Source organism: Monopterus albus, unplaced genomic scaffold (genome assembly GCF_001952655.1).
Source record: "Monopterus albus unplaced genomic scaffold, M_albus_1.0 scaffold20.1, whole genome shotgun sequence".
NCBI lineage: Eukaryota > Metazoa > Chordata > Actinopteri > Synbranchiformes > Synbranchidae > Monopterus > Monopterus albus.
Window position 1 is genome coordinate 1,625,844 of NW_018127900.1, and position 20,357 is coordinate 1,646,200.

Below are 20,357 nucleotides of genomic sequence, written 5' to 3' on the forward strand. Positions count from 1 at the left end.
CCCAACGGATTAAAGGCCTATTCTTAAATTTCTTGACCATATAAAATTGAGCTAAATTCACATAACTGTGGGAAATGTGTAATAATTACGAAAGTCAGCTATAGTTTTTGTCCACTGATCATATGAGTCCATTTCAGATTGATACTACTTACTAAAGCAGAGTTTTGAATTTAGGGAATCTTTCTTTTTATATTCAGATCAAAAGTTGCAACTCCATATATTAAGTTTCAATCATAAACTTTACATGTGTTCCTATGTTTACAATGCAGTGCATCTACTAAAACAATTTAACTATGATGAGGAGTTTCTTATGGCAGCTGCAGACATTATTCTGGCAAATCAAGAGTGGGTAAGAAGCAGCACAGGAGAGAAGAACAGAATGACAGCTGAGACAGAGCAATTAGACCAAAATGAATACATCTGTAGAGCAATGTAGGTGTTGCCTGACACATCTGGAAGCTGCTAGTGCACTTATTGAATGAAGGTGCACCAGATACAATATTGGGCTATATTCATGCATGAAATCTTAAACTCTAACACTGCAATAACCAAAAATATGAAATGCAAGAGATAGGGCCACAGTGCCCTGACAATATTCTTAAAACCCCAGAATAGCAGCTACATCTCTGAGAGGAGATGCCTGTATGAGATGAACACTTGAAGATGTTCATATTGCTACACAGAGACACACAACCAAAACCCTGAGGGGAGCCAGGAGAAAAAGCACAACACTGAATATGAGACCAGAGGTGTGAGACTGACCATTTTGTTCTCTTGCAAGTAGAGTCTCTGCAGTTTAGGGCATCCTCTAGCCAAGGCCACCATGCCTTCATCTGTGATACTGTAGCACTGGCCCAAGTGGATGTCTTTCAGCTCACTGCAGTGCTCTCCCAGCTGAAGGCAAAAAAAAAGAATTTCTTGAATATTTGCAATATAAAATACTGGAAATATTTGCCTGAAATATGACTTCACCTTTCATTTAGAAATAAAAATGGCAAATGAGACAGGTGTATCCCAGACAAGCAAAGATTAAGATACTCAAAAAAAAGAATTGTTTGGTCTTCTGTGTCTCTATTCTGGCTTTAATACCTGTTTTAGGGATTCATCTGTTAGTTTGTCCTGGTTGCCCACATGCACCTTCACCAGCAGAGGGCAGTGTGTAGCTAAGGCTGACAGGGACATGTCACCCAGCTGCTTGCAGCGGTAGGCTGTGTACTTCTGCAGGCCTGGACAGTGTGAGGCCAGAGAGGACACACCATGGTCACGGACGCCTCTGCAATCTGAGATATTAATCTCTGTCACATTCTGTCTACGAGAGGCTATTTTCACCAGGAGATCATCATTTACCTGAGGAACAGGGTACGAGAAGGAGAGATGAAAGTCAGTTCAAATAACAAAACTATGAGATAATTATGAAGGTTAATGAGAATCCTTACTCGTTGTAGGCCACTGAGGTCAATTTGCTTCCAGAACTGGAAGTCCAAGCAGAGGTCTCTCCAATATTTACAAACCAGTGAGGCACACAGACAGCGCTCTTTCACTGTCAAGTGAGAGAGCACCTGCAAGGAGGCAAAGAAAGCTATAACATAAAAGACAAATCCATTCAGCATGCATATTTCCAGTGTAGTAAACACCATTCAACACTCATTTGTCAAAAGAAATAAGAGCAAACATAATAAAAAGCATATTTCCTAGTATTGGCAAGCCATGGCTTAGTATTTTTTCATCTTTCATTGTGCTAAACCAACAGAAAAACAAAAGTAAATATGAACAAAAAGCCAATTAAATTCACCCACCTTAAGAAGGATGGAAGAAGGCAAGTGGTTGATACTTAAGTAATCAGCAGCATCAGAACTTCTCGCCTGGCAATTTTCATAATGGTGTAGGCAGCAGGGGGACGAGTCTGAACTGTGAGGCAAATCAGCATGAAGACCCAACCCGCAGAAGCCATCGGCAGGCGAGGAGGAAGAAGAGGAGGCAAAGGAGGCAGAAGAAGAAGAAGAGGAAGAGGGAAGTGGACAGAGAGGAAGGTGACAGTGGCCAGTTTCAGAGTTTGAGGCAGCATCTACTCCACCTTCTCCCACTCCTCCATTCCCCAGCCCTCCATCAGGAGCAGTGAAGGCACAGCGCGGCTGCTTACATGGGGTGCATCTCTGCACCTCTGAGCACTTTCTCTTACACACCTGTAACCAGAGATACACATGGATCAGCAAGGTGGAACCAGATTTTCTTCAGGCAAGTCAGAACATATTTGAACCTTAATCCTTAAATTACAATTACAGCATGAAAGACATAGACCACTCATAACATTTAAACAGTAAAAGACTAACGTGCCTGATCTTGTAACCTCAATGGAAAAAATAACAGGGACTACAAAGTGTAAAGCTTCGGCTTGTGACTGCTGCAATTGCAGACTGTGTAATTCTTGTAACTTAAAACATATGGACTTTGTTGCATGATGTATTTGGGAATTTTAGATTTTTTGGACACAGTAATCTTGTTCACTATTCTTCACTTATTTAAATTGATACATACATTTGTAGATCAGGACTGAATGTGCACTTTAGGGTCCTTGACGTTTTGTGTTCTCTTAACTTCATAGCACTTTTACGTTGGAACTAGCAACTTAACACTTTCAGCACTGTTCTATTAAATATCATCAGTTGGGATGCCCTCATTAAGTTAAGGTCATGGTCAACAAACACATTTTAGTTGATAGCTTTTAGTGGCCTTTTGGAGGTAATAGACTATTAGACATAAGTCATTGCCAGAAATATTTGTTAGTGGTGTCAAGCATCATATTTTTCAAAAATATACTTTGGTCTTTAATAAGAGTTTAAGAGCTCCTTCTGCATCTGTGGAGGGACAGATTCTTTGAACAAAATTAATTAAAACCTTTAGCTACCTATTAGTATACTTTAAGTGAAGACAACTCTATTAACCATTAGCAGGAGCGCTGGTAAATCATGGCTGCTGAGGCCATCAGCACAAAATTAGATCCATGCTGTAACTTCACCAGCTACACTCTTTGGTACTGGTGGTGCAGCACCCCAGCTACCCAGTTACATAGTGGCCTACCATCTCAGTGTAGTCACTGGTGCAGCCAGGCACAGGCACAGGTATGGGCAAAGTCACAGACACCCCAGCTGTTCGAAACAGTGACGGAGGTGGAATCAGTTTAGCAGGAACAGCTGATAATAGGCTCCTCCCCTGGCCCTCCCAGATGGCTAGTTCCCTTGGTGACAACAGGAACTTGGAGCAGTCCTCAGAAGATCCAAGTGTTGCGTATCGCTCAGCGAACTTCGAGGCAGCTGCTGCTCCAATGCCAATTCCACCCACAACAGGGACACTGATTCCAGTGATGCTGTTGTGACGGCACCTGCTGCCGTTGGCACCTCCTTCCAAATGGTTGTCGTCGTCAAGACCGCTGCTGTTGCTGTGTACAATAAAGCACAGCATGCAAGGCCCCTGCAGGAAACAGTTCCTTTTCTTCTTCTTCCTGTGATTCAACTTCCGTGTCCTTTTCTTTAGGTGGTAACCATTTTTCGAGAGAAGATGGCCCATATAGATGATTCTGGGAAACTCTAGAACAGCAACAGTAAATTTGTTAGTAAATGCAACATTCAGGAATATTCTCAGGAATCAGAATCCTGCAAAACTGGCTATAACTGTTGGTAAGATGCTGGTATCAAAGCAATACTATGTTTTCGTGCAGATACAAAAGTTGACTTTTAATCTGTTATTTGTCAAAACAAGCCAAACTTCTAAAACTTGACAGTGTTTAGTGTCTTAGCCCAAGTAGCCATAAAAGAATTTTACCTAAATAAAATACAAAACTGGCAAAGTTAATACTGAACAAGATCTAACAAAATATTCAGTGAATGTTCAGTGCTCGACAATTCTCAGTACTCAACTGCATTTAGATCTATACGCAAAAACTACAGAGGACCAATACCCAATCCCTGAGAATTGCGGGGATGAAAAAAAAGATTAGTGTTACATATTGAAAAAATAGGTTTTCACAATCATTTTACACCATGCTTTAAAGTTAACACTTTACAAACAGAGATAAACAAGTGAGGGAAACAGTCATGGTAACAATATTCTCTTAGAATAAAAAAAGAATGTATATGCAAACATACAAAAAAAAATCTTATCTGTGCAAACAGTGCAAAAGCAAATCATTCCTATCTGACTATAGTTAATTCTTTTTATTTCCTAAAGTCTCAATTATTGCAATTTTTCTATGTAGAAATCAATCAGACAGTCTCATCAAATAATCCTATCAATTCCAACATTGGTCAGTGCTTGTTGTTTTTAAAGGTGCTCTATAAATCAGCAGATTTCACTGTTGTTGTTCACACTAAAAGCACTAACTTCAGAGGGTACCACTCAATTTTCCTGACTCACACTGCTGAAGCATTTTATTATTCACATTTTATTTTCTAGCTCAACTTCAGAATTCATTTTTGTATAGAACAAAGAGTGTGGATCTTGTCCCTGATCACATAGCCTATATGAAATCATGTTAGAAGAAGATCTTTTCACAACCAGTATGAACCAGAGGAATAGCTACAGCAGCAGTAACTCTTAATCTACAATACTGTGCAAACATTTTGGATGCTTTAGATGACCTCATTCTTATCCATCATGCAATACCAACAGAAAGGTGTCTGCTGTGTCCAATATTCATTGTGCAGTGTAAAACAAGCCCAAACTTACAGCCAGAATCATGACAAGAAGAACAAGTATGGCCTTCACAGAGTTCTGATCTTAACATCATGGTGTCAGTCTGGGATTACATGAAGAAACAGAAGATACTGAAACCTTCTACAACCACAGAAGAACTGTGGCAAGTTCTCCAAGATGCAGACACAACCTACAGTCTCATGCAAAAGTTTAGGCACCCCTTGATAAATAACAGATTTTGGTGATTTTTTATTTGAACAGATGTTAACACAGTCTTTCTTGGAAATGAAAAAAATGCACAATATTTTCAGCAAACAGTGATGCATAGTTACTTCTTATGCCATAAATTGAACAAAAATAAAAACATTATTATGGCCCGGTGCAATAGTTTGGGCACTCTAAGAGTTCCAGAGTCTCAGAAACTCTCACAAGGTTTCAGACCTTAATCAGTTCATTAGATCTGATGCACAGCAACAGCTGTCATTAGTAAATGCCAATTTCAAAGCCGTACAAATACTCGGACTCTTCAAACCTTGTGCACACATTTGCGGACACCCAACAACCATGGGTTCCTCTAAGCAGCTGTGTAAGACCCTGAAAATGAAAGTTATTGATGCCCACAATGCAGGAGAAGGCTACAAGAAGATAGCAAAGCGTTGTCAGCTTGCAGTTTCCACAGTAAGAAATGTAATTAAGAGATGGCAGATCAGGGGAACTGGGGAGGTCAAGATGAGATCTGGAAGACCAAGAAAACTCTCGGACAGAACTGCTCGTATGCTGGTCAAAGACAAATCAAAACCCCCATTTGACTGCAAAAAACCTCCAGGAAGATTTAGCAGACTCAGGAGTGGTGGTGCACCGTTCCACTGTGCAGCGATGCTTGCACAGACAAGGCCTTCATGGAAGAGTCAGCAGAAGAAAACCGTATCTGCGTCCCCATCATAAAATCCAACGTCTGAAGTATGCAACAGGACATCTACAGAAGCCCGATGCGTTTTAGAAACAAGTGCTGTGGACTGATGAAGTTAAAATAGAACTCTTTGGACACAATCAGCAAAGGCATGTTTGGAGAAAAAAAGGAGCAGCATTTCATGAAAAGAACACCTTGCCAACTATTAAGCATGGGGGTGGATCTATCATGCTCTGGGGTTGTGTTGCAGCCAGTGGCACAGGAAACATTGCACGGGTGGAGGGAAGAATGGATTCCACTAAATACCAGCAAATTCTGGAAGCAAACATCACACCATCTGTAAAAAAGCTGAAGCTGAAAAGAGGATGGCTTCTACAACAGGACAATGATCCTAAACATACCTCGAAATCCACTATGGAATACCTCAAGAGACGCAGGCTGAAGGTTTTGGAATGGCCATCACAGTCCCCTGATTTAAACATCATTGAAAATTTGTGGGTAGATCTTAAAAGAGCTGTGCATGCAAGACGACCAAAGAATATTACAGAACTAGAAGCCTTTTGCAAGGAAGAATGGGAGAAGATCCCAAGTACAAGAATTGAAAGACTTTTAGCTGGCTATGAAAAGCGTTTGCAAGCTGTGATATCTGCCAGAGGAGGTGTTACTAAGTACTGATTGTGTAGGGTGCCCAAACTTTTGCACCATGCCATAATAATGTTTTTATTTTTTATTTTTCAAAGTACTTAAAATAACTACAATACCTAGGAGTTGTTTTAAATCCAAAAAGGTGGTCACAAGAAATACTGTTTTAATTTAGGTTTTCTCTCTTTACTTTTGAATAAGTTACTTGACAAATGAAACCTGGACCTATTCGAGGCATTATTTCTGAAAGCATCCTTCTTATTTTTAATGCCTGAACCTTTTGCACAGTACTACATATAATAACATGAGTCTAGTATTAAGACTGACCTGAAAAAAATGTGAGTCTATCCTTTAAGTGTCAAGGACAATCAGTAAACACCTATATATATTTTGAAACAGCCAGGAACAGATATGATGCTGAAAACAGACTGATGCTAGCCAATACTGACATTACACTCTTATCTGGTACACATTATCACATGCACAACACTGTAAACATATTTCCCTCGGGGAGTTTATTCATCATCACTAAACCTACAGTATATCCTAGCCCGAAACACGGGAGAACAGCGCTTTACTGCGGTGCTTATCCCTCTGTCGAAACCATTTTACTTGTATTATTTGTGTTAATAAGACATTTCATACTACAGTCATGCAGGAAAACATGCATCGTCGAGTTGTTGCCAAGTGAAAACACACAATTGTAAATAGCAAACAGGTGGTCATTGGTCTAGCATATGCTGACACAAAGCAGTCCTAATGCTGTGCATTGGCTGACGTTTCAGTTTATATCTAACATTTGTTGCAACTTAACAACCCATTTACACCCTCATTCAGAGGAAAAGAAGACTTGGCTCCGTTGCTAACCAGGTTCAGCTTTCTGACAGGGTATCCATCACTAGCTGCTAAGTTAGCTGTAGCTTCAAAATGATATATCTCTCACCACTTGACACGGTGCTGCCACACCCCGAATGATACTCGCATAATACTGCTATGCTGCGCGATCGAGATGAGCGCTGACAAGTGCCGAGAGAAGCGACACGGACAGAAGAAACCCCACAACTGAACTAGCGCTGTGTTTATCCAAACAGTAGCAGCTCTACCTCTGCTGCTGTTCTGCTCTTCAGGACGTCACTTCCGCACCGAGGGGGCAGCGGGAAGGAAGCCGATGAGTACAATTCGTATGTCGCGTTGCTCTAATCAGTAAACAAGAATAGCACATAATTGAAATGTAAGTAAATTACTTCAGACTTATACTTGAAATTTTCCCCCACTGGGCTCAAGTACATGCATGATTATAATTTTTATTCTATTCCATTCTCAGATCCAAAATTGGTTCAAAGACGAGTCTACAAACAAAAATTGAAATACAATAGTAGCCTACTGTTTGCAGTTATTTGATACCTTCATTCAGAGGAAAAGAAGACTTGGCTCCGTGCAACCTAGTGCAACACTCACAGGCAACTCAGACAGTGATTATTATGTTAATATGTCACGCTCAAATCTCAGAACGCACTCTGCAAATGATTTCCAGCAGCAGGAGAAGGGGGCGTGGTCTGGCTGCACGGCACCTCCCAGAACAGCAGTCCGATTTCGGAAAGCCATAGGAAAAATGTCTAAAATTGTTTCACCGATAACTCAACAAGTAACAACACAAAGTCGGGAAATTGGGACATCTTCTGTCGATATTCGACTTGAAGACGTCGAAGACTGTTTAATTTACGACAGGCATGGCGTCTCTCTTCTGTTCAAGAACTTATATCAAGACAGGAAATCGGTCATCATTTTCGTGCGGGTACAGGAAAAAACTTTGTTTGGCTTGGCCTTCCTGATGAGTTAGAGGCTGTCTGAGGTTACACTCCTAAGATCATGAGTAGACTGAGCCTCATAAGAGGTTTCTTTTTAAAGCAGCTGCCTGAACAAGTTCCTATGGAAATAGAAGAATGAAGAGATCATGTCCATCGGTGAAGACAGAGGGCTATAACATTATATAGGTGTAAGATGGGAGTTTAAAAATCTGTGTGATCTCTAATTTAAATATAACCTATTAATGCAGAATATTCTGTTTGTCTCTGTAGAATTTCTTGTGCTACAGCTGTAAGGAATATGTGGATGATCTGAGTAAAATACCTCGAGAAACACTGGAGGTAAGTCCTGATCCGTGACTATGGCTGCACAGAAGTACACAAGTAGCCCAGCTGCTAAATTTACACGTAATTTAGGTGTACTATTTTAGTCATAACCAAATAAGTATTACTCTAAATTACTGACTGTGAAAAATCCTTGATGTGTGGTTTTGCAGGATGCTGGTATTAGACTGGTTGTGATTGGTCAGTCCGCCCATCATCACATAGAGGTAATCGTAAATATCAGTGGCTGGTGCATCTTTTTAATCATTGCTGATTCAGTTTTCAGTGTCCAGTGGAGAGGTAATGCAATGACATTTTATTCTGATGCATATTTTTAAAGCAGACCTTTTATTGCACTTTTGATGCAGCCATATTTGTTGATTTTTACACCCTCATCCTAAAAAATAAACAATATCTTACTCAGTTTTTGTCATTAAAAGACAAGCAACCCCACATGAACTTGAACACTCTACAGGTGAAATATGCCTCCTTTTCTGTCATGCAGCCATTCTGCTCACTGACAGGGTATCCTTATGAAATATATGTGGACCCAGAGCGATGCATTTATCAGAAGCTTGGAATGAAGAGAGAGGAGAAATTCACAGACTCTGGTAATGCAATAACATTATTAGAGCAGTATGAATCAGCTTACACCAGAATTCTAAGTAATGAAGTAATGTGTTTGTGTGTGTTTATGTACTCAGCGAACCCTAGTCCACATGTGAAGTCTGGTATTTTTATGGGCCAAATGAAAAGTATATGGAGGGCCATAACTAGCCCTGCATTTGACTTTCAAGGTGACCTACATCAACAAGGTGGAGCCATCATTGCAGGACCAGGTAAGATTTCCTCCCCCTCTCTCTCGCTTTCTGTTTCCTTATATTAATTTCTCTTTGTGTTAAATACCTCTTCTCCTCCCTCATTCTTTCTTCTCTTTGCAGGCTGTCAAGTTCATTTTTTCCATTTTGACATGAACCGCCTGGACCACATGCCCATTAACTGGCTCCTGCAGCTTGCCGGAGTTCAAAAAACTCTGGACTTCAGCACTAAGCCAAAGATCATCCATGTGTAGCCACCTGACTGCCTAAAAGTCTTCCCCAACCCATGCTCTTGTTATCATGACATATACATGTGTTGCTTGTTTACTTATGCCACCATTGTCCACTGACAAACTGCAAGAAGAAATGTTTGGGCAGCATCATTATCAGTAACAAATGTGTCTTATTTCTGAGTCTGCTGTTTATCATTTCAGTAGAGCAACTAGACTGTCTTGCCAAAATCTTGACATATACATGGTGAGTGGGGAAACTTTGGAAGGTTTCCTTTCTAGCTTTTCCAGAGCTGGCAAGTAGCCTGTGTTTCATGGGATAATGATAGTCATCCTGTTATTAATATGAGTAATTCTGTTCCCTACCTGTAGTAAGATGGGTACATATGAATGGCTCGTGATAACTGGTACACAGTTTGGCCTTTTAACAGAATCTTCTTTTAATATCCATTCATATCCAGTGTTTATTCTTGCATTGTAAATAGTCTAACTGCCATTTCTTGGCTACATTTGTACACACTGCCATGCATTTTTGCATTGTCATAGCATAGTCATAACCAAATGTGATCGTTTCAGCATGCAGAACTCCCATTCCCAACATATTTATCCATATATACAGCTGCTGCTGTTGAACGGTGAAGGGTGGGCACTGGACATCTAATCCTGATACGTCACTTGCAGGGGATTCAGACAGCAGAAACCTGCCCCTGCTTATAGACGTCACCACCACCAGAGTGGCTGGAGCTGGCAACTGTACCTCAGTTGACACACACGGAGCACACGCACGCAGATAAACAGAGATCAGCAGCAGCGCAGAAGCAAGACATGACATAATAACACAGAAAGACAAAACGGGGAGAAGCCGCCGCACTGCGAGGCGGAGGAGCTCTGTATCAGCTGCACAGGAATGTCCTCCGTGCAGCCGTGAAGAGAAAATGAAGCGCAAGAGCGAGCGCAGACGAGCCGAGTCGAGGAAAAAGCGCTGTGCAGCTCACAACAGCTCAGAGGCGGAGCCAAACTCTGATATTTACATTGAGATAACAGGTAAGAGGTCTCCAGAATGGACCCTGTCAACTTTCGGCCTAGTTGGCAAGTATGTGGAGACGAACGCCTGCTTGTACAGAATTGGGTTTTCAATGATCAGGGTTTGTGAAAGTCTTTGATTTTGTTCAGCTTTTGCCTTATTATGGCGACACCGTTAATGCGTCGACTTACTTCTGCAGTCGGTACACGAAATGCATCACATTAGCAGCGCAGTTTTGCTCTGGTATTTATTTTAGAACTATATATATTGCAGTCGAACTTAGCTTTGTCTGTATCATTTTGTTTTATGGTATATGTGCGAGTTATAAATGAGTATAGAGAGATGGGCTGGTGTGTCATACTCAACCAACTGTCAGTGTCGTCTAACGCTGGTTTTAGTATCTTTTATGGCCTTGTCCTCGTTTTTGTATATCATTCAAGAGCTCCCGTTTGAGGGGGGGAGGTTCGTTGGAGTGGAAATCACAAATTTGACTGGCTGAGGGTTCGTCCTAGCAACCGCTTGGGCACCGTTCCCAAGGCCTATCGTGTGTCTTATGTACAGAACTTTAAAATAAAGAAGGCGGGGCAGAGCCTAACTGGCACCTTCTTCCTCCAATTATATAGCGTTCTGTTTCTCTTGCAGCCAATAGTGCTCCGTGGAACAGTTTAGAGGGCGGAGTTAATAGAGTTCATTTTAGCAGTGTGCGCATTTGCAGTCGTAACTCTCCCCTCCCTGACTTGAAACTTTCTCTTCTTTGACAGTCAAGTCAGGCTCAGTCCCCCTTTCTCATAACGGACTTTTTAAATTACAAGTTTTATCTTGGATTCTAATCTGTTCGCACATTATTAGTCTTAAGTTTTATTCGGCATGCGTTAAATCGTCGTAAGAAAATCAGCCTACGTTTCTGTGCAAAGCGTCGCGTTCAAAACTGTGTGCGAGATGACCGCGGGTGATATTTCGACCAGATGCATTGTGTTCATCCAGGGTAAGTTTCCAGAACAGAGAAATCAAAGTAGTATCTGTAAACAACGACAAGGTGGTTTGGCGGAAATAGGAGACAACAGAAGCATGTATGCATGGTAAAAGCAAGTTAACGTTACTGCCTTGTGTCGCCCCCCCCCTCCAGATCAGCTATATTTCGCCATACTTCAGCAAAAGATCAAGAGTACAGCGGAACGACACTGTTTCTGCATCGATGAAGAACTGGCTTATGAGAAGTAAGTAATCAAGCTCACCCCACCTTTGCATTTCGAACAGACTTAGTTTAGTCCATTCTTATTGCACTTCTTTGAATGTAATTAATGTAAAAACTATTTGTTTGTTTTTGGTGTAGTTATTGAGATTAGGACATTTTTAGAGTACTGCTGGAAGAAATCCAGATAATTACAACATCATTAAACACATCGAATCAAAGGTCCTGTTCTGATTAACCAACTCTAGCATCAAATATTTCCAGATATGGCCTTTACTCTGTCAGTCTGAGGTAGATCATTCTGTCTAGTGAAACTTCCCACAGAGAGCAAAGCTGGTTGCATAAATAGCCACTCTGACAGACTCTTTCTTCTTCTTTCTCTTCCCCCCCCACAGTTTCTATGCAGACTTTGGTCCCCTTAACCTGGCCATGTTTTATCGCTTCTGTTGCAAGCTGACAAAGAAGCTCAAGGTAAAGTAAACGGCTCTTAACTGCACTTCCTGGAACAGAGAATGGGAAGCAAACCCAGGTCAATCAATATTTATTTAAACCCGTAATAGATGGGCAAAACATAGGGTTGTTAGTTGCACACTACTTAGCAGGAATTGTCAAGGTTTTGTACAGCTTAACTTATATCCCTGATATTCTTTGTGTCAAACGAGACCACTGTTCCTCTTTGTTGAGGTGGTTTGTCTGTATTTAATACATAACGTGAACTTCGAAGGCTGTTCACTTTTTTTTTTCAGACCGTTTTTCATGAGAAATTTACATTTTCATCTATCACTGTAAGTATTACATGTCAGTTCACGCTGTTGGTATTAATGTCTTTTCACAGTCCATTACACTCTCAAGGAAGAAGATCATATTTTATAGCTGTGGAGACCCAAAGAAACAAGTCAATGCTGCCTATCTAATAGGCTCATACGCTGTAAGTAGTGTACAAACACATATATTACATGTATTATTTGAAAGTATAATTTATCTATATAACTGGTAGATAATCACAGACTGAAATGGCTTTAACATTCTGTATAAGATGTGCTTGCTGATTGATTGTTTTTGAAGGTAATGCATCTAAACATGATGCCAGAGGAAGCCTATAGTCTGCTTGTGTCAAGGAATTCAACATATATTCCATTCAGGTACCAATTCATCATAAATATTTCATGTGTAATTTGTTCTTACCCAAGCAACTATGACTGAGCCATAGCAGAACATACCAGTTTGATTTAAAAACACAAAGTAGCCTGACTACCTTGTAAATGACCAGTGACACATTACCAAAAAGTTATCACATATACACAATAAGTCTTTCAGTAGAGTTGTTGCTGCATCTGCCTATTGACTAAACCTGATGATGTGAAGCAAAATGTCTGTCTTGTTAAATTCTGTAACTTTTAAAATATTACAGTAAATAAAATCTAAAACATGCGTATTGCTCAGACCTGACTGCAACACAAGATACAAGTCAGTATTACTGATATAAACTAAAATAAAAGACATTAAGAGAAGCTTGAGAGATTAAAGGAGTTGAGGCCGGTAGATGTAAGATAGCGCTTTAAATCGTCACCAGCAATTTTTTATTTCTTACAGTTTTTTAAAGGGTAAATACATTTTTTGTGTGCTAGGTTCATAAAGACTGTCAATAAAATTTATGTTTAACAGAGATGCTTCATTTGGAACCTGCATGTACAACCTGAACATCCTAGATTGCCTTCGTGCAGTTCACAAGGTAGATCATTTTGAGATCTTTGCATTTTTCCTTCTTGCTGTGTGATGCCCTTAATGAAACTAATTCCTCTTAACCATCGTTCAGGCTCTGCAATACGGCTGGCTGGACTTCTCCAACTTTGACGTGGAAGAATATGAGCACTATGAGAGAGCAGAAAATGGAGACTTAAACTGGATCATTCCAGGAAAGTTCCTTGCATTCAGTGGACCTCATGCAAAAAGCAAAATAGAGAATGGTAACTGAAAAGGACAGCACAGAACTGTGGCTGAATTCATTTTAACACCTCTTACACTGACATGTTTCCTCTTACTCAGGGTATCCCCTACACGCCCCTGAAGCCTACATTCCTTACTTCAGGAAACACAACATCACCACTATCATCCGCCTCAACAAGAAGATGTATGATGCCAGGCGTTTTACCGACTCCGGCTTTGAACATCACGACCTGTTCTTTGTGGATGGGAGCACACCGAACGACTCCATCGTCAGGAAGTTCCTCAGTGTCTGTGAGAATGCAGAAGGAGCCATTGCTGTCCACTGCAAAGGTAAGCTTTCTCACCCACATTCATACTGGGAGAAACTGTTAATATTTTAAACTATTCTGTCTGATTGTGGTTGGTGCAAGATACTTTTACTATGCATGTAGCTATGGGCTAGGCGATTAATCTGATTTGATTTTCAATTATGATTTTGGCTTCCAGTGATTATGAAAACAAAATAATTGAGAGAAAATGATTATCATGCCATACTCCATTTCACAATGATGCTCTCGTTGTCTTATGTTATAAATCCAGTGCATCCCTTCGCTTCAGTGCCAGTGTGGTTTGCTCGCATCAGGTGAAGTGAAACATTACCGTGCAATAATACCTCAATAAGATTGATCTATCAAAACACCTGCTAAATGAGCATAAACGCACAGAGAAGTGATAATTTCAACTTTGCTTACAGTCTGTCATCCACCGCAAGTGTGTGTTAGCCAGCTTGTTAAGCTAATTGTTATGTAGGCTTACTGTTAAACGAGAGGGAGAGAGATGGGTGTGGCCCTAGTAGCTGTATAAACTGAGCTCAGTATCATAGTTATTGCACAGTAAAATGCTATACCACTGTTTCTGTTTTTAATTCTTTTAGCCGGACTGGGGAGGACTGGTACTCTGATTGGCTGCTACATGATGAAACATTACCGCCTGACTGCTGCAGAGGCCATTGCCTGGATACGGATCTGCCGACCAGGGTCCATCATTGGGCCACAGCAGAACTTTGTCGAAGAGTAGGTGTTCACTGAAGCAGAATTTTCAAAATGTCGCTGATTTTATTTTTTACAATATTAAAAATCTGTGACTAAATAAGCAAAAACCTGTAGTTAAAGTTGAAGTAAAAGAAAACATTCTTGGGTATATTTACAAAGGGTTAGAAATTCAGCTAGTCTGCATCATCAGAACTGTGTGGGTGTGATTTGATTTGATTGACAGTGCTGACAGCATAAACAGTCAATGCCACAACTGTCACCGCATTCAGATGTTGCCAAACTCTGATTGGTACATGGAAATAAGTGACATTATATTTTCATTTCAAATCAGATTTGTGAGAAATGGAAGAGGGGAAAAACAAACACAAAAATCTCTTGTGTGAAATCTGTGTACCTCAGGAAGCAGAACAGTCTGTGGGCAGAGGGAGACATTTTCCAGGAGAAGATGCTAAATGAACGAGAGAATGGCAAGATGGCTGTAACCAGGATTCTGTCTGGAGTGGATGACATAACCATTAACGGAAGCAACAAGAACAGGTCGTCCAAGAAAGAAAAAATGGAACTGGTGAGTTTTAAAATGCTAATTTTAGGATTATCCGGTTTTTCCATAAGCAGAAAAATTCTAATCACTCACAAGGACACACACAGCACTTTGCCTGTTCATAGCTTTTTCTTTGTTGTACAGTATAATGACGAAGAGGACAGAAATGGCCTTACACAGGGTGATAAACTGCGAGCCCTGAAGAGCAAGAGGCAGGCCAGATCGACTTCAGATTCACTATCGTAAGTCTACAGGCAGTCTGCAAGTCACATCATGCACCACACTGATGTGTACTGTAAAATGAGCGATGCCTCTCCTCATCAGTTCCACAGACCATTACACATACACAGTGGTGTTTTTCAAATCATGATTAAATTATGGTTTGAAAAATTATGATTTTCATAATGACCAGGAAGTGCCCTTGTAGGAATCTTTTATCACATTTGTTATTTCATTTGATGAGTTTTCTTTTTCCCCTCAGTGTTTATTCAGAGTAGTACATCAGGAAACAGGTTTTTAGGCATGGCTAATCAGTTAAGACTGCTCTCCCTTACCCATACCGTGGCAGTTTCATGCTAATATCATAACTTCTCTATGAGTTAAGGAACCAGGCATTATCCCTGTAATATTTCAATAACTATGACTTTGTGTGTTCTTCTAGTTCTTTGGAATAAATGTCATCACATGCAAAACAAGTGTAAAAAAAAAAAAAAAAAAAACAGTCAGTGATGAGGATGAACAAAAAGTCTGTGAAGTAGCAGGTCAAATATTAGTGAGTGAGGTCCAGTTGTTTGAAAGGCCGGATTGGAGTTATTTGATACATAATCTTGTTAAGGGCTGAATTTAGAAAGGCACAAAAGATGTGGAAGTTAAAGATGCAATGTATTGGTTTGTTTTCATGCGGGATTGTTAATCTGTAATTTGGTTTCTTAAGTCAAAATCTTAAAAATAGTGTCCCAGGGGGAGAATACAATGTAGAACTTGCTAGTCACTAGGTTATCATGTTGTCTAGATGGCACATTTTGATTTGGTGATGGTTTTAATTTTCAAAAAGTGATGCAAGACAACACAGGTATATTAAGCCTGTCGCGGTCTACAGTGTATATAGCGCCTCAAAGCTGTGTGATTGAAAATGATATAGCTTTGATCTTGTACTTTTTTTAAACCTTTATTAAACCAAAAAAAAATTATATTGAGGTTTACAAACTCTCTTTCAAGGGAGCCATGGCAAGACAGCAGCACTGTACAAAGAGAGTTCTCCAAAAGGATGCATTAGGTCTAAGTGTAATAATGAAAAAAACAGACCAATTGCATTGCACTTGTGTCAAATCAGAAACCAAACTGACCTTGATTACATTTGAACTGATGTTGTGGGCCAGTGAGCAAATGTACGGTTGCTGCAGCTCTAAACGATACTGCACACCAGACATGGGAACATGTAAATCAGTTTTTAAAAGGTGATTTCCCTGTTTCTCTGTAAATCTTTTCTCTACAGTGATAGACTGTGACAGGTTACTAACATGTCCTTATGCCTTTGCAGACTTGGTCATTTAGATTTTGCACTAGTATATTTTTGCGTGTAATTAGCATACGAGTATGGTTGGACATATTTTTGAGAACATACCCTCTCAAATATTTGGCAACATATGACTAGCAAGTTCTTTGGAAGCAGTGGAAGGTGCTAAAGCTAACCTCCTACAGTTATCTGAACAGGCCTTTTTTTGCTTCCCCATGTAATTAAAGTGCACATCATTTGTACCTGTGTAAATCAAGCAGTGGGTATCAGCATTGCTAAGGGTGGCTGACTAGCCTCTGCCAATCTACCTATATGGCTTTGGCTTTTGTTGTCCCATGTCAGGCAGGTGTTAGTGTTCTGCTGCAGCCTTATGGGTACGGTGTGGCCGGTGTGTTGCCTGCCATTCAAAAGATAGCAGACAGAGGCAGTGAAAGAGTGGGGGAAAAGGAAAAACAGAGAGGATGTGAGGTTATGTATAATAGAGGTAAGTGCACGCCACTTCCTTTTTAGCTGACATCCTCCTTCCTGTAGAAAAATGTTGCTATGCCAGTGAATGGTATGGCTGATTTGAAGTTGGTCTTTTTTCTTTCTTTCTTTCTTTCTTTCTTTCTTTCTTTTTTTTGGATGGTGTGAAATGGATATGCACTTAGTGGATGTGTTACATTTACACACCTTTCGCTGTCGCCCCCATGGACACTGAGCTGTCCTGCTTAGATATCAAGGCTTATGCGAGATATGCTGAGTTTCAGTAAAGCTTTAAGTTGAGCCTGCTGTACTTGTTAACAGCAGCACCAGTTATTCAACTAATCAGTTTTACTTGAGATCTGGATTAGCTGAATTAAATATTTTCATGCTTCGCTTGCACTACAGATCAAGAAAAATGTTATAAAGGTAAACTTGTTCTGATCTGCAACAGGTACCCACTTGCTGTTTGGTAAAGTAGCTAAAATGCCTGCTCACCCTTTTAAGCTGCTTTTGGAAACTGCCAATAGTACAAAGGTGTTAGAATCATCTTTGACTGGTATGTTTTATGAGCTTAATGAGTGGCTGTAATTGGCATTGCTTGGATAGTAAATGCACCCTGATCCTCATTCTAATATAAAGGATTTGAAAACATTCACTTTTGAGGGAATGAACATGGGATTTCATTTGATTTCAGAGGAGAGTTGAGGTAGAAGGGAGATCTGGCTGCACTTCAGGCCATATCTGTCAGTGTATGTGTTTCTACACAAACAGTCTTAACCTCTAGCAGAAGTTCACCATCTGGCTCCACTGTTTGTTTTATTATGTAACATAATGCACTGAAGTCCATGTTGAATTGCAGGGACGATTAGAACACTGATTATATGAAAACTTTTCATCTCTTCTGCCTTTTTGTGCATGGTAACGGGCATGAAACCCTTGGACATGCACGCATGGACATGCCTCTGTGTTCGTGTCTAACATGTAATTAATGTTGGGGTCACTGTCAGTTGCCTGTTGTTTTTCCTTTGTTTTTGTGACTGGATCAGTGTACACATACCATCGGAGCTTTTTGCTCCTTCAGGTTTCCATCTCTGCCAGCTTCTTTTGAAATCGGTTTTTAATGGACACTGTAATTCTTGTCAGAACTGACCATTTTTAGACATGTTTTATGAGCTAAGGATTAGAGCCCAGTTGTTATTTTAGTAGACAGATATTAATTGCTAGTTGTATATCACAGATATTGTGCATCTACTGAAGCGTACTACAGCAGAAATTGATTAACTTTGTTTTATATTGTCCAGAATTTAACTAGCTTCATGATTTAAATTTTAGTTATGTTTACCTTAGAAAATGTAATGTCATATCTCCCATTAGTATCAAGTTTGTCAATGTAAAATAACTTGCCACACTATTTACTGTCACACATTTTAAATACTGTAATTTATCCTTACTGCCAGATGTGAGTTGTTGTGTAAAATGGAATATCCACTAGTATGTTATGTTTTTTTTTTTTTATTCTCATATCTTACTTCAAAATAACAATATCAGTTGGGTTCTAGGTATATTCTTGTTTACTGCTTATATATCATGAACAAAAACAACTTGCTTACTGGCAACTGTTGGATGCAAGGCTCTATGAAAGGTGTTTAATCTAATCCAGTCCCAGTGGAAAAGTGGAACATCAGAGGCTTTGTGTCCTGCCCAGACGTCTCTTGTCTCTCCTTCCTTTTTCCCCCCCTTTTTTCCGTTTGCTCTTGTTGTTGGATGTGTCCTCCTTTCAGATGGCTGGTAGCCATGCTGCTCTCCTCCCTGTGTAGCCTTGCCCTGTGGTGGATTGTGTATGGCTTCCCTTCTTCCATCCTGCATTTCTGTATAGATGGGTTAGGATTTCAATGAGCTCTACGGCCCGTCAGCCCCCCAAAAACCTGTCCTGCCCCCTTCTGGAGCTGTAACTGAGAATGCTGTAAGTGAGCCCCCGTCTCTATAATTCCCAACCCAAATCAGAAAGTTCTTTAAATCATCTGTTGCTTTATATTTTATGCAATCAGAGTAAACTTGAGCTGATGAGCAGGGGGAGTTGTTCAAAAGCTAAAACATCACAGGCTCCTGCCTTGTCCTTGTCATCATTTTTTTTTAGTACATAATGATTTTATACTATGGATTTGTACCATGGATCATCCTGTCATTAAACATCATGCTTTGCTGGTCATTGTGTTGATTGAAGTGCCAAAGTTAAAACCCGCTGTCAAAGTTAAAACCCTCTGACAGTGCCTTCTTTATGAAAATTATTCCGTGAAAAGCCAAATCAAGTCCCTCGGATGTTTGGTGCCACCACCTGGCTTTTTCTGGTACTTGCTTGGCTTTACTAATGCTACCTGGCTGCTGAAGCTGCAATTGTTATCTGTGTACAAATCTAAAGTAACTGATTTTTAAAGCCTTCTTGCCCATCTCCATACTGTCTTTTCCTCCTCTGCCTCTCTTCTCTCTGTATTTTCTCCATATATGAAGCTTAATTCACATTTTGCACTGCTATGTTACTTGTGTGTTCACAGACAGGAGGAGAATAAGATACATACCAGGTCCTCATCACAGTCCCCAAGGTAAGGTAGTAACACACACACACCTTCACTTTCACATTGACCACACTGGCACACCTAAACATGGTTACGACTTACCCAGACACCTCTCCTCTATGAAGCAGGGTCATCTTGCAGGCCAGTGTTCAGGGCTGTAAGACCAGTGTCCACCCCTTGGCTCTGTCTGACCACGCAGACAGCAGGAAGAGGAGCAGAACCTCACTGCCAGCCAACAGAGGAGGAGCGAGGTTAGCGGCTGGATTTGACACTCATTTACTCTGATAACAGATTTATAATTTTACTTACCTAGGAAGATTTCAGAGGCCTTTCTGTCTCTGCAGTTGAAAGCTTGGTGTGCAGGTGATTTGGTCAAAATAATAGAATTTTGTACATACTTGTAAACAGTCAAGCCCTCAGTGATGGCCAAGTTTTACTTTCTATATGATCAGGAAGTGTGTTGATGCTATGAAAATGCATAATTTGTTTTAATGTGTTATTATGAGGGGCAGGCAGTTGACAAGCAACCAAGAGGCTATAGCCATTCACGGATCCTTGTGGGGTAAATTAACACTTCCCTTCTCTCTGCCAGCTCACTCTACCACACCAGATTGGTCAGGTCCCTAGGCAACTTGCATGTAGTGGCTGGT

The 20,357-nt window shown here is 40.3% G+C and overlaps 3 protein-coding genes across 10 annotated transcripts in view; 2 read left to right on the plus strand and 1 right to left on the minus strand.

The window, feature by feature from the left end:
• The window catches only part of fbxl17 (F-box and leucine-rich repeat protein 17), a 214,444-nt gene extending 206,999 nt beyond the window's left edge, over positions 1–7,445 (minus strand). Inside the window, exons 1-6 of one of the 2 annotated variants that reach the window (XM_020593848.1) lie at positions 7,345–7,445; positions 3,079–3,584; positions 1,797–2,183; positions 1,437–1,559; positions 1,090–1,347; positions 763–894 (exon numbers count right to left, since the gene is read on the minus strand). In XM_020593848.1, coding sequence (XP_020449504.1) covers positions 763–894; positions 1,090–1,347; positions 1,437–1,559; positions 1,797–2,183; positions 3,079–3,564 — 1,386 coding nt within the window. In that variant the 5' untranslated portion in view covers positions 3,565–3,584; positions 7,345–7,445. The other variant, XM_020593847.1, reaches the window with a different exon arrangement.
• A 275-nt stretch (positions 7,446–7,720) lies between these two features.
• On the plus strand, positions 7,721–9,458 carry prxl2c (peroxiredoxin like 2C). Its single transcript, XM_020593855.1, has 6 exons — positions 7,721–8,036; positions 8,320–8,388; positions 8,544–8,597; positions 8,876–8,981; positions 9,075–9,209; positions 9,312–9,458. Exons 1-6 carry the CDS (start codon positions 7,731–7,733, stop codon positions 9,440–9,442), a joined length of 801 nt encoding a protein of 266 aa, XP_020449511.1. The 5' UTR covers positions 7,721–7,730; the 3' UTR covers positions 9,443–9,458.
• Positions 9,459–10,165: 707 nt separating this feature from the next.
• Positions 10,166–20,357, plus strand: part of cdc14b (cell division cycle 14B) — a 12,105-nt gene continuing 1,913 nt past the window's right edge. Inside the window, exons 1-14 of one of the 7 annotated variants that reach the window (XR_002274433.1) lie at positions 10,166–10,462; positions 11,569–11,659; positions 12,030–12,105; positions 12,470–12,562; positions 12,700–12,776; positions 13,300–13,366; positions 13,451–13,601; positions 13,681–13,911; positions 14,495–14,633; positions 15,012–15,177; positions 15,298–15,395; positions 18,916–19,097; positions 19,687–19,734; positions 19,833–19,872. Coding sequence is in view for 4 of the 7 variants with exons in the window: in XM_020593849.1 (XP_020449505.1) it covers positions 10,354–10,462; positions 11,569–11,659; positions 12,030–12,105; positions 12,470–12,562; positions 12,700–12,776; positions 13,300–13,366; positions 13,451–13,601; positions 13,681–13,911; positions 14,495–14,633; positions 15,012–15,177; positions 15,298–15,395; positions 19,687–19,734; positions 19,833–19,958 (1,472 nt within the window). In the remaining 3 variants the exon portion in view is untranslated. Of the gene's footprint in view, positions 10,463–11,013; positions 11,428–11,568; positions 11,660–12,029; positions 12,106–12,469; positions 12,563–12,699; positions 12,777–13,299; positions 13,367–13,450; positions 13,602–13,680; positions 13,912–14,494; positions 14,634–15,011; positions 15,178–15,297; positions 15,396–17,011; positions 18,405–18,915; positions 19,098–19,686; positions 19,735–19,832; positions 19,959–20,357 lie in introns of those variants that run through there. The other 6 variants (XR_002274434.1, XR_002274435.1, XM_020593850.1 and 3 more) reach the window with 6 other exon arrangements.

Coding starts and splice junctions, on each gene's coding strand:
- prxl2c (XM_020593855.1), top strand. CDS start 7,731: ATGTCACGCTCAAATCTCAGAACGCACTCTGCAAATGATTTCCAGCAG. Junction 8,598..8,875: donor CCGCCCATCATCACATAGAG/GTAATCGTAAAT, acceptor TCTGTCATGCAG/CCATTCTGCTCACTGACAGG. Junction 9,210..9,311: donor AGCCATCATTGCAGGACCAG/GTAAGATTTCCT, acceptor TTCTCTTTGCAG/GCTGTCAAGTTCATTTTTTC.